The sequence below is a fragment of the Anopheles merus genome, chromosome 3L (genome assembly GCF_017562075.2).
Source record: "Anopheles merus strain MAF chromosome 3L, AmerM5.1, whole genome shotgun sequence".
NCBI classification, from domain to species: Eukaryota; Metazoa; Arthropoda; class Insecta; order Diptera; family Culicidae; genus Anopheles; species Anopheles merus.
The window spans coordinates 5,896,460-5,908,927 of record NC_054085.1 but is presented as its reverse complement, the minus strand read 5'-3'; the positions used below and the strand labels follow the sequence as shown (position 1 = coordinate 5,908,927).

Here is a 12,468-nt window from a genome sequence, read left to right as displayed (position 1 = left end):
GTAATCACTCTTAATTATTTTAAATATTGGAAATGTGTTGCTTTCGATGGGGCCTATTGGTCCGTCAAATTAAATAAATAAATGAAATGAAATGAAATATATGAAATTTACAATCGACATATATCAATTTTATAGATCCATCATATGCGGCCAGTTTAGCAAAGCCAGTTCCCAAAGTATTTAATACGCATTATAATTTATCACGAAATTATGAAACACGCGTCGTGGTAATAACAACTACCCGCACGCGTTTCACTTATGCTGTGTCAAATAATCCATAAAGAAAGGAGTGTCCTCTGGTGCATAGGGAATGGTTGGAACATCGTAAGGCATCGGGAACTGTGGATGTTTCTTGTTCGCTTCCATCGGGAAAAAGTTTTCGTCCAGCTGAAATCCACCATGAAAAGCATGTCAATCGCAGATGAAAAAACTTATCAAACCGAAGATCAAGAGCTTACCAACAGTTTCGGTAGGAAGAGTACGCCCGCTTCGTAGCTATTGATACGCAACGGTTTCTCGAACCGGCCGGTCTTGTTGTACACACCCCAGGCCGCCTTCGATAGGTTGGCCGAGGTGAGCAGAAACCAGTACAGCCCTCGGTGTGACCAACGGCAGTAGGTTTTGATATGCGGCATCGCTTTGTTACGATGCCGCACTCGACTGCACCACTGCTGCAGATAGTCCTTCAGCCACTCCTGCTTTACGTGTGTGCTTCTTACGTACGGTAGGCATCCGCCACCCATCATGCCATCATGGCTTTGTCGAACGTTCGAAAAGCTCGGATAAATCATCCGAAAGCCGGGCAATCGGCGTATGCCAACCGGGGCACTGTCCTTCCGAAAGCTGGCCATAATTTCTCCCAGCACCCATGACTCGGGCGACGGGCCAAGGCTACCAATGCTGGAGCTTTGTGCTACCAGCGGGCAGGAATCATCGATCGGTGCAGCATGCTGTGATAACAGATAGCCCAAGCGCGGATGTCCCCACAGTGGACCTTTGGCCGTGTTGGTGTGTCCGCCGGGAACTGAAGCGACGAGAAATACCCTGCAACGGCAAAGTTGGTAATGAAAATTTAACATAAACAGGAGTTGGGAAACTCCGGCAAGGTGAACATACTTGACGTCAGAGAAATCCGTTTTTCTTATTCGTGCCATCCACGGCTGCAACTGTGGTAGCTTGTACGCGTCGAGATACGTGAGCAGACTGGAGCGAAAATCAGTCCTGCTTTCACCGTACGTCGTGTCGGACCCTTCCGGTACGGCAGGCAAACGAGGACTGATCCAAAGCCCCTGGGTACGATTGTGCCAATCGTCCTCGTAAAGGTTGGCCGTGGAAACGACGACCCGCATCGAACCGTCACGATATCCGTACAGACCCATCTTGGTGTGGTGCACACCGAACGGCGTTTTGATTTCTACCTTCACCGCCGTCACATTTGGTTTCTTCTGTGATACCATTCGCAGCTCGGGTGTCTCATCGCCGTACAGTATCAACAGTGGGACATTTTCGTACCCAGCAAAAAAGTAATGCGCCAACAGCCAGCCAATGTCTACCATAAAGTTCATCTGTACCGAACACTCCAGCTCACCCAGGCTCGAATCGAGCAGCTCCTGAAAGGTAACAGACAGTGGTTCTGCGTGCGTCGGCTTCGACGCGGTGATGGTGGTAAGGAAAAAGTTGTACGGGGCGGCAGCCGCAAGCTTCTGTGCCATTTGCCCGCGTGGTGCTACAACGGGGAAGTATGAGTTGATGTCGCGCGGTAGCGCTTTCTGCAAAGATATGCCCGTGTTGTTGGATGTAGTAGGCCTGCTGGGCGTGTAAGTTTCCTGTTTTGCCGGAACAACCGATTCGGGTGCCGATTTGCTCTGTTGGGTTGCTTGCATTTTTGCTCTTCGTTCGGCAAACAGCGCCTCGATTGAGTTTTTGTTATCCGCACTGGATGGTTTCGGATTCGCCTTTGGGACACTGCCCGAAGGAACCACACCAGCACTAGGGACGACGGGTGATGGTTTCGATGTAGTCGGTTCTTGTTTGGGTTTCTTTTCTGGATTGGTCGAGTCACACGACAGATGTGGGAAAAGGCTGGAAACAATTTTCAGCTGCTCCGTAAAGACGCTTTTGTTTACCTTCACGTCGTCGGGGATTTCCACCATCGAGAGTGATGCCGCCTTGACGAGTAGCTTTTCAACTGCAAAAGTGCAAATGTAGGATGAGATGTGCGGGGAAAAGTGGACTCCAGCAACTCACTGTGTGGATGGGCGTACTCGCGGAAATGCACGGGATTTACACGATAACAGTCGCCTCCATACTGGCACTCTTTCGTCGGCGCTGTAGGGATAGAGATGGCATATGAGCAATCGCTTTTTCATTTATAATCGATCACGATTCTCGCCTTACCGTTGGAAATCATTTTTCTTTTACTATTTTCCATAATAACATAAGCAACAACCACACGCAAATAAAAACATAATCAAAACGGTTCTCGACCGGCCGAGGAGCAGTGTTGCCAGCGGCATAAGGCAATATTTACATGTCAGATTAAATGTCAAATTGTGGCGCCTTTTTTTGAATTTCAGCTGATCGACAAAATCTGCTATGTTTGCTGTTACATTTCACACGGAGAGCAAATAAAAGCCAACTTGCTAGTTTGGTGGTTAACTATGAACTGATTTATTACTTAACATGGCATAGGCTATATATTTTCCGCACCGAGTCTGAACTCGTTGGGAAGCGCCAAGACAGGAGGATTTTACCGTCCGACTTGGCTTGGAACAGACAAACAACTTAGTCTTTGAGTTCTTGTGCTTGAAAGTCCATTTATTCATGCTTATTCCTAACTTATATACTAATTTTCTGCTGATCGATCGCGATCAGCAGTTTTTATTTGGTCGATATTGTTTACATTAGATTTGCTTACAATTGTTTTCGTCCGGTCGGTCAGTTCCCAGGCCGTGATGACCTAATTATGCGGCGCTGTCATCAACAGGCTACTATGCCTAGGAAGTGAAATTCTGCTGAGGCAAAATCCCACTGTTAGGTAGTCATAGCCTACTACATTTGCATACGTTTGCGACTGAACTTTATTTCTTATAGTTATATCTAATCACACGATTTTTTTCCCTCTAAATTGGCTCGGGTAGTGTACCATCTCTGTAACGAGTCCAATACTCCTGCACGCGATGCAACCACTGAAGCCAATAACGTCGCATTTCGCTAGGCTCAAGAATATGCACATTGGCGGGCTTCCCACTGGTGTACGCCACGAATATTGCTCCCTTTTGAATGCGCGAATCACACAGCTCGCCGTTTGCCTGCAGTGCCCCGAGATACGCACACAACTGTACCGGTGCATCGTAGGTGGCCCCCAAGCTGGTCTTCGGATTGTCCGACGTTTTCCATTCGATGACATGATAGTGGCCCCTGTTGGAAAGTTATGTCAATTAGAAACAGGTTAGAAAAACAAAAACATTCCTCCCACCTCCCCTCCGCGTCTTACTTTATAGAGGTAATGCAATCCACCACACCGTTGTAGTGCAGATAAGGGTGATACAGTTTCTGTTCGATCAACTTCGCCGGTCGCTCAACGTCCTTCAATGCTCCAGATACACTCCGCCACAGAATGCCCGTTTTTTTTATCGCTTCCTCCGACGGGTCGCATCCCGACAGCCACGTCTCCAGCGTAGCGTGCAGTGTACTTCCGCGGGCAAAAATTTCCTTCTGCAGCAGTTGAAACCCTTCCTCGCCGAGCTCAGCGATTTTGGACGTTTTCCACCGTATCAAAGCCTGTCTCGATGCTTCCGGCATCGTGGCGGAAAGTATTCGATTCACCGACGGCGATTTGTACTGATCGCTCTCGTGCTGTTCGTGAAGTTTCCATTGGCTTTCCACAATGCCTCGGTCACTCGGGACGAGCGGAAATTTGGTGATCGCTTGCAATTCCTTTTCGGTGAACGGAATCACCAATCCGGTTGGGTAAGACTCATTTTCCCCGTCATCTCCGTTAGGCATTTTAACACGCGAAAAATTACGGCTTTGCCAGAAAATCTCCGAAGTGTATTCGCTTTCCACTACTGGGTGAGCGGTTGTTTTGGGCAGCGTGACTTGCTCGGTGGATTTGGTTTTGGTTTTCCTCTTTGCAGTCGGCTTTATCACCGCACCGAACAACGCCTTATTTTCGTAATTTAACCTTTTGATAACGTCTGCCTTCGAAAGCTTCACTTTGGGTCGTTTTACTACCGTGCTAAAGCCTCGTACGATGAGGATTTTCAACATTTTTAAAGGAAAGTAAAGTTTTTGAACTAAAATTTTGCACGTAAAAAAAAGGATTTGTTTGTAAACAATGTTATAGAACGGCTGCCAAACGGACAGCAAGAATGACATTTGATTGTAATAATATTCCCGCCTGCCAAAACCCGGTTTTCGTGAGCTCTCCAACGCTCCAAATCGGTGCGATTTTCCCTCGCTGGTAAGCCTTTATGTAAGTCGTTGTGAGGGTTTTTGAGGGTTCACGATGGCCGCCAAAAAGCTCGCACTGGTGTGCGATTGTGTTGGTGGGTAAAATTAAATGGCCAAAAAATAAATACACTCCACCACCTTCCCTCCTCACTCGCTCTACCACGGGGTTCTACATTTCATGTGTGCGTCATATTAGCATCTGCGCTCCGCCGTCGCACTTGCTAATACAGGCGGTCCCCGAGATACACGGTTAATAGGGACCGAAAACGACCGCAAAATACCGCGCATCTCGAATTTCCGCGTAAGTCGAATCTCGTGATTTCCAGCCAAAATATCACTAATTTTCGTGCAATTTTGCAAGTAGGGAGTGGTTTTCGCCACCAAATTAATTATTTGACATGTTTCTACTGAATTGAACAATTTTAAACCTTTTTAAATAGTATTTTACATTCGTTGAATACGGAAATTATTTGGTATTTCACAATGGATGTGTCAAATCAGTACAATTTGCTCAAAGAACTGTCAAATTTGGAAAACCGAGTATCTCCGAATCCGCGTATAAGAGGTACCGTGTATCTCGGGGACCGCCTGTACATGTTCCGCTATTGCATAAGCTTAAAGAAAGAATAGGAGACGCAAGGAAGCTGTATGACTCAACAGGCAACACATAAAAATTTGAAAAGATCTTTATAGATCTATATAGAAGAGAGAGAGAGAGAGAGAGAGAGAGAGAGAGAGAGAGAGAGAGAGAGAGACAAAAAAGAAAGCGACCGAGACAGAACACGAAAGTCGTGAACGTCACGATAAAGAAGAGAACGCCTTGTTCATCTTATCCCAAGTGCCACAAATCCACTAAAAGACCACTAAACGGCTTCTAAACGACTCAAGTTCTCTACCTAAACGGAATATAGAAAGACTTCGTTTAGCAGACGGCAAACGACTCATTCATTCTAAAAATAGCAAAAAAGCTGGTGGCGCTCTCTATTGGTGGGATACCCCCCAACCAGTTGAGCTTCATCGCTTGGAGGAGAGCTTTCTCATTTCCTCTGTACTGTTGTATGATTTCGCATTGAAGTTATGCATCGCTAGAACTAGAACGGCGATACGATTGTTTAAATACTAAACTCCAACGGAAACCACCAGCACTGAAGCAAGTGAGATTTGAGCAATGGTCATTGGTATTGATACCCACGTATCTAACCACACGACCATTCATATAGATTTTTGCTCAGAAAGTTATAAGGCTATATAGGTCATGATAAGATGAAACTTGTCGAAAAACATTGCAAGAAAAGGACAGCAATATAATGATGAGTTGTAATACGCCATCTATTGATCAAACCAATGAAGCTGTGAAGCTTTCATTTTTTTTCTATGGATATTCAATTTTCCAGTCGTTTAAGCTTAATCTGTGGCGCTTGGGATACTTAAAATCAAACATTGTTTAGCAAAACCTGTGGCCGGATATTTGCCTGATCAAATCTCGCTCTACTGCGGACGTGCGAGTACTTTGAACGGTGATCCTATGCGATGCACAGTAATTTTAAAACCTTTTAGCTATTAATAATTATCAATAAGCACTTTTCACTAGCTATTAAAAAAATAACACGAGTACCCATTTTCTGTTGTTTTTCATTCAAAATAATCAACCTAATTGAGCACTTCTCTTTCGCATCAACCAGAACATTTGTCACGCGGTCATGTGCGCGAAAGAGACGGTACGACAAATCGACCGAAAACATGCACACCTCGGTATATGATGCGTGTAGATTGTCACCAACGCAACGAAAGTCTTATGGACAAAGGTTGACGAAGTGTTTGGAGTGAAGTGGTAGAGGGGGGCACAGAAGCTAACCTCGAAAATAGTACTGTAAGTGAGTAAAGGACGGCTAGAGAAAATGAGCGAGATGCAGCTATTCTAGAACGTCAAAAACCCTCGCCTTGTCTGACGGGGACCGTCGACCAGATGTCAAAGTTACACAAAAAAAAAGAAACACTCCAACAAAATACGAAGCCGTAGAACCTACCCAAAGAAGTATCTGAAAACGCAATCTTTCTGGCAACAAGTGTAATTTGTTAGGCAAAACAATGTGTTTTCTGAATTGAACCCGAAGCCACACGCGTGTTAAAGAGTTAAAGCACGCAGCGGAAGTGAAAAACTGCGCGACGGAAAAAAGTGAAAACTGCAGTATTGCGTCTGTGCGTACAGTGTTCGTGGTTCGGATTTGCCATTTGACGAATGTGAAAATGAACTGTTCCAATCATGATTCCATCATTATCCGTACGGTGACACAAAAGTTCCGTGAAGGCGAATCCGTGCTGGCCGTATCCTTTTATTGTGTTTGGGAGGGGGAGGAAAAAAATCATTAATAGAAGCATATCGTCCCGTGTGGTCCCCAGGACCGCTAGTAGTTCCGAGCAAGAAGATAGTGCTGATTAAATCTAGGCATCGAATTTGTTATTTTTTCAATTGCGTGCTCAAAACGATAAGAAATCAAAATAAGCTTCAAGGTAAAAAAAGAAACGCTTAATCCTCGGTGCCGTCTCTTACAGTGCTGCGCCTTTTTTCTATTTTGCAGTGCCTGGCCATGGCCAGATGAGGCAATGTGTTCAGGTCATTAGCCAAAAAATAACAAGCGTCTTGCCAGACGAAGATTGCGCGTTCGTTTTCGCTCTGCCAAATCGAATGCATTTCGTGTGCTGGTGGTTTGTTTACAATTAGCCAACGATAAGAATGGGCGGGAGAAGGGTGCAAAAGGGCCATTATACTGTACAGCGCGGCCTGTCGGACGCAGGCAGTGTACATCGTGAAATGAAAACGAAACGATGTTTGCGGGTTTTTTGCGTGTGTATATGTAGATGATTCTGAAGGTCTGAACATACCAGAACATTACACACATTGCCAATCGAGTGTTGGGCACGCTGCCTTGGTGATTGCTTGATTTGGGTATATTTTTTTTCTAACGATGAAACCGATGTTGGTCCAGATCAAGATAACCGCGGTTGGCATTTTGATGACGCACGATACCTCACCAGAGCACACATGTTTACATTTGCGCGAATGTTTGGCATCCGGTAAAAAAAAACATAACCAGAACGCAGCATAAGCATATTTGTCAAAACATATGGCACCTCGCCTTGTACGGTGGGACGGGGGCCAGGGTTAGTTTTCTATTTTCCTTAACCAGCAGATCAAACACAACGGCCGTTTGCATTGTAGATACTAGCCGCGTACCAAATCGTTGGCAACAACTTCCAAAACCGGCTGCTCGTTACGGTCAGCTCCAGCGAATCGGCGGCACTGTTTTCATTTTCCGTTTCCCGCGAACCACCGGAAAGCATATCGGACCTAACGATTGTGGCCGTGGTCCCCATAAATGAATCATTTTTCGTGAACACCGGTAAGCAACACGTTTTTCCGTTTTCCTTATTCATGCTAAATACCTTTCTCTCTGTCTCTCGCCAGAGTCCAGCTTTGGTTCCGTGTCCAGCCATCAGTTTACCGTGTTCTCGGAGAATCAGCCCACCACCTACTATTACCACGCTACCGAAGAAATCAGCGTAGCGAAGGAACACTTTTTAACTAGTCTTAAAAACCTTAAAGCTTCGTACCGTGCCGTACCGGTGCATTCGCCGGGCGCATTTGACTGGCTGCACTACTACAAACCGGCGGACGAGCGGACCGGTCTGCTGGCGATCGATCGGAGCGTAGCCGACGGTAGCCAGGCGCCGAAAACACGCGACGCCAAGTTCCGCGAGGAGCTCGAACGGCGGCGGCATGAGTACACCGTGTACGAACCTTACCACGTGTACACGGCCACCTGGAACGTTAATGGGCAGACGTCCGAAACGATCGAGCTGCCGGAATGGCTTGCCACCACGGACAGTCCGCCCGATATCTATGCGGTCGGGTTTCAGGAGATTGAATGGACGCCGGAAAAGATTCTGATGAACGAAACCAAAATCGATCGAACATGGGTGTAAGTGTGTTGGAAAGCGCTAGTGTTGCACTTGTCGTGCTTTCATCGATCTTTTCGTTCTCCGTTTACTTTCAATTTGTATTTTTCCTTTGTCTCCTGCAGTGATAAGGTTATGAGCGGGCTTCACAAAGGAGCCATTTATACCGAGCTCGCCTCGGTACGGTTGGTGGGTATGATGCTAACCGTGGCGGTGAAAAGTACCATCTATCCGAAGATAAACGATTGCCTTACGGCTGCCGTCGGTACCGGAACGTTGAAATGGGTATTTAACATCTATGGCAATCGCCGTTAGGCAGCTATAAAAAGTACGATCGATTTTGCTTTACGCCTTGCAGGGCAATAAAGGAGGCGTTGGGGTGAGCTTCAAGCTGAATGAAGCCCTTTTCTGTTTCGTCAACACGCATCTGGCCGCGCACACGCAGGAGGTGGAGCGAAGGAATGACGATCACGACGACATTATACGGCGCATGTCGTTTGACAATGGCTTTCGAATGCGGTCGATCGATGAGCATCAGTAAGTAGGGGACACGGGGGTTTGGTTTGGGTTTGGCCAAAGAAAATTGGGCCAGTTGTGTGGAGAATTTGATAAAAACGCCATGTTGATATAGAGGCGATTGCACGAACATATCGCTTATCAGAACTAATAGCACTAATGGTGGACTTGTTCTGATACGACTAAACCCATGTCGGATGCAGAGATAAGGAATTGTAATTGTTTTTATAGTGTTATAATGCAAGCTTCATTGTTCTTCAACGTTTATTGTTTGATTTAGAAAAAAATGTTTTTTTTCCTTTCTTTCTAGTCATATATTTTGGATCGGTGACTTAAACTACCGTTTAGACGGACCGGAAGTGTCTCAGGAGTACGTTAACCGGAAGGATCGCGACTACAATCAGCTGTACCAGCATGACCAGCTGTACGTGGAAAAGCGCCGGAATCGCATCTTTCGAGACTATAAGGAGGGCAAGATTCTTTTCCCACCCACCTACAAATACAACCCCGGCACGGATGAGTGGGACAGCAGCGAAAAGAGCCGTACGCCTGCCTGGTGCGATCGCATCCTATGGAAGGGCCAGCGGATAGAGATGTTGCGGTACAATAGTGTCATGCAGCTGCGCAAAAGTGATCACAAACCGGTTTATGCAGACTTTAAGGTCGATGTAAGTATTAGGGAAAGCAGTGCAGGAACGTTTTGTTCGTCAATTAACCCATTCTTTTTATTTTAGGCCCAAGCAAAAGACCAAGCAAAACTGAAGAAAGTAAGCGAAGAAGTGCTGAAAACTGTCGACAAGTACGAAAACGACAATCAACCACAGATTACGGTGGAACAGACCGATCTCGACTTTGGCTTAATTCGGTTCAATGAAAAGTACTCCCGCGAGCTGCTGGTAGCGAACAACTGCCATCTGCCGGTACGTTTCCGGTTCGCCTGCAAGGACGATCGGAACAGCCAGGTGTGCGAGGATTTCATTCACATTAGCCACAGCAAAGGCGAACTGCTGACCGGAAACAGTCTGAGCATTCGGATCGACATACTGGTTAATGCACCGGCCGCCTCCAAGATGCTGCGCAAGCTAAAAGACGCGCAGGCCGGCTCGAAGGTACCGCTCGATATACTGGTGCTGCACGTGGAAAACGGGCGTGATATATTTATTACCATTTTCGGCGAGTACAAGCCGAGCTGCTTCGGGGTGTCGCTCGATACGCTAATGAAGCTGAACAAGCCGGTATCGATGTACGCGATCCACGAGCTGGTTTCGTTAGATCACGAGGAAAAGCTGATCGATCTGGTCGGGGACGATGTGGGGGGAAGTAATCTTCGCTTTCCGCGCGAAATCTGGCGCCTGGTGGACAATCTGCGCAAGATGGGACTGCAGACGCCTCAGCTGTTCACGCTGGACCGGAAGCTGGGACAGTCGGATGCGGCTAACCTGCTCGAAATACGCGACTGGCTGGACAGCTGGTCGACGGATGATTTCCGTATCCTTTTATTATACACGTGTTCTTGTAACGCATTTCTATTTCAAATTTGACTTAAAATTATCCTTAACTAGCTCTACTTCGCACCTATCCATCAGCCGGTACACCACACACAACGGCCGAAGCGCTACTGATGATGCTGGAAGCCCTTCCCGAGCCGGTTGTGACGATCAACGAACGGGAGTGTATCATAGCGTCCGATAATTTCGAACGCTGCAAGGAGCTGCTGCGCACCAAACTTAAATCCGTCAATCGGATCCTTTTTCTGTACATTTGTCTCTTTTTGCAGGATTTCTGGAATGCGAACAAGTCAATCCGGATCGATACGATTGGTAGGTTATTGCGCTGGATGTGCAGTTGCACTGTTTTCACTTAGCTTAGATGAAGCAAAAGTGCGCTCATTCCGTATCCTTTTGTGTTTCTTTTAGCGGGTCTTTTCGGTCGAATACTGATTCGTAGCCAGTTGCCGGCGAAGCCGGAATTTAGCAACAGTATTTACGCCTATTCCGAAGGGGAGCGAGACCAGCGGCGACGGTTCATGATGACGCTGCTCAACAACAATGTGCGTGAGTTTGCTCGCCAGGAAATGAATACACTCTGAAACGGTGGAATTCTGGAATTACCCTCAATGGGAGCGTGCAAGCGCGCCAACCTAATCGTCGAGATAAAAGTGTATAGGCCGCTTGGCGGTTTGTTTGCGGGTGATGTTAGGTACCACGGTTTGAAGTAGCTTACACTCGACCATAAGTTTCGTGTTTGTGTTAAATTCAATCTAATCTCACCATAACACACCTTACTACTACACTCGTCCGTTTTGGAGAGCATTTGTGTACTCATATTGAAGTTGAAACCCAGCCCGTGTTGTAAACGTTATGTGTAAAGAAGCAACTGCAAAAAATACACAAAATACAATGTGAAATGCTATACATATTTAATTACTGCTGCCTTTAAACAACACACTGAATTGCTTGCAGAACTATTCCCTTCTAATACGCCTTTCATAGTTGACTGTTGCTTACCGATGGTATGAGACCTATTCTAGTAACGAAAAAAATTCCATAGGATTGGTTCGATAAAAGTTCTGGGGCTAAGAAAGGCATCAGTTACAAACCTGTCCAAAATAAAATAAATTTGGCAGGGGTTTCAGGAAAGGATTACGATATAAATTACTAATTTCGAAATTTCAGAATATTTTCGGTATTAGTTCCAGAGCACGAAAAATTTCCTGGTCCGCGATCAACTGGACTGGGTTCAAGCCTAGAATTTCCATAGGTTCGGGATCCAATCGTAGACCTATGGTTTAGATTGCAAAAATAGATGTTCTGGATTAGTGGTAGCCTTGGGTTTGGGCACTGTTCAATGACCCCAACCCCCTATTCCGGGGTGGGGATTGTATCTAATGGTGGGAGCTCGGAATCGGACCCACCCGATTCTGATTTTAGGGTTCGGAATCAATTCAGGAGCCGATTACGATACTGGAATCGATTCTGATTCTGGAGCTGATTACGAATTTGACTCCAAAGCCGATTCCCGAGTGGACTCTGGAGCCGATTCTGGAGTTGGTTCCCGAATTGATTACGAAATCGGAATCGGCTCCGGAATTCGATCCGGAATCATAATCAGCTTATGGATCAGGTTGAATGCCAGTGTACACACGACGCTCACGGGGTTGCTCATACCCGAATGTACAACCGATAGCACACGATTCTATCTTCACCATTAACGTAAAAGGGATAGAGCTTATACCCTGAACGTACCTGAAAGGTATGTATGCTTCACTCATGAGAATATGAAGGGAAGGACAAGGCAAAAGAGACACATAAAAGTTTTCCCACGGCTACACATGTCCTCTAGATGCGTTGTCTATGCGTCTCGGTATCACAGCAGCATACGGCAGGTAAGCAGTTCAACTGCTGCTACCAAATACACACACATGCTTAAAGAACACGACTATTCGGTTCGGTATGGTAATCGTCGGGTGGACGCTGCAACGCGATGGAGCAGACTTTTCCATGATTTTGTATGACTTTGGGTGTTTAGGGCGGCACGTGT

General features: G+C 46.2%; 3 protein-coding genes across 3 annotated transcripts; 1 reads left to right on the top strand and 2 right to left on the bottom strand.

Annotated features, from left to right (window-relative positions):
- Positions 1-124: 124 nt before the first annotated feature.
- On the bottom strand, positions 125-2,661 carry LOC121599867 (probable tyrosyl-DNA phosphodiesterase). The gene is made up of 5 exons (XM_041927974.1): positions 2,398-2,661; positions 2,248-2,328; positions 1,117-2,188; positions 459-1,044; positions 125-387 (listed from the first exon to the last, which is right to left on the bottom strand). Exons 1-5 carry the CDS (start codon positions 2,429-2,431, stop codon positions 253-255), a joined length of 1,908 nt encoding a protein of 635 aa, XP_041783908.1. The 5' UTR covers positions 2,432-2,661; the 3' UTR covers positions 125-252.
- Positions 2,662-2,705: 44 nt separating this feature from the next.
- LOC121599869 (mitochondrial genome maintenance exonuclease 1-like) lies at positions 2,706-4,540 on the bottom strand. Its single transcript, XM_041927976.1, has 2 exons — positions 3,497-4,540; positions 2,706-3,420 (listed from the first exon to the last, which is right to left on the bottom strand). Exons 1-2 carry the CDS (start codon positions 4,378-4,380, stop codon positions 3,123-3,125), a joined length of 1,182 nt encoding a protein of 393 aa, XP_041783910.1. The 5' UTR covers positions 4,381-4,540; the 3' UTR covers positions 2,706-3,122.
- A 1,879-nt stretch (positions 4,541-6,419) lies between these two features.
- LOC121599756 (inositol polyphosphate 5-phosphatase OCRL-like) lies at positions 6,420-11,342 on the top strand. Its single transcript, XM_041927808.1, has 9 exons — positions 6,420-6,780; positions 7,676-7,856; positions 7,922-8,435; positions 8,538-8,697; positions 8,771-8,949; positions 9,239-9,596; positions 9,663-10,416; positions 10,515-10,748; positions 10,845-11,342. The coding sequence occupies exons 1-9, from the start codon at positions 6,703-6,705 to the stop codon at positions 11,015-11,017; spliced, it is 2,631 nt and encodes an 876-aa protein (XP_041783742.1). The 5' UTR covers positions 6,420-6,702; the 3' UTR covers positions 11,018-11,342.
- The last annotated feature ends 1,126 nt before the right edge of the window (positions 11,343-12,468 follow it).

Coding starts and splice junctions, on each gene's coding strand:
- LOC121599867 (XM_041927974.1), bottom strand. CDS start 2,431: ATGGAAAATAGTAAAAGAAAAATGATTTCCAACG. Junction 2,189..2,247: donor CGAGTACGCCCATCCACACA/GTGAGTTGCTGG, acceptor GCACTTTTGCAG/TTGAAAAGCTACTCGTCAAG. Junction 1,045..1,116: donor ACGGATTTCTCTGACGTCAA/GTATGTTCACCT, acceptor TTGCCGTTGCAG/GGTATTTCTCGTCGCTTCAG.
- LOC121599869 (XM_041927976.1), bottom strand. CDS start 4,380: ATGTCATTCTTGCTGTCCGTTTGGCAGCCGTTCTATAACATTGTTTAC. Junction 3,421..3,496: donor GATTGCATTACCTCTATAAA/GTAAGACGCGGA, acceptor ACTTTCCAACAG/GGGCCACTATCATGTCATCG.
- LOC121599756 (XM_041927808.1), top strand. CDS start 6,703: ATGAACTGTTCCAATCATGATTCCATCATTATCCGTACGGTGACACAA. Junction 8,950..9,238: donor CGGTCGATCGATGAGCATCA/GTAAGTAGGGGA, acceptor CTTTCTTTCTAG/TCATATATTTTGGATCGGTG. Junction 10,749..10,844: donor AATCCGGATCGATACGATTG/GTAGGTTATTGC, acceptor TGTTTCTTTTAG/CGGGTCTTTTCGGTCGAATA.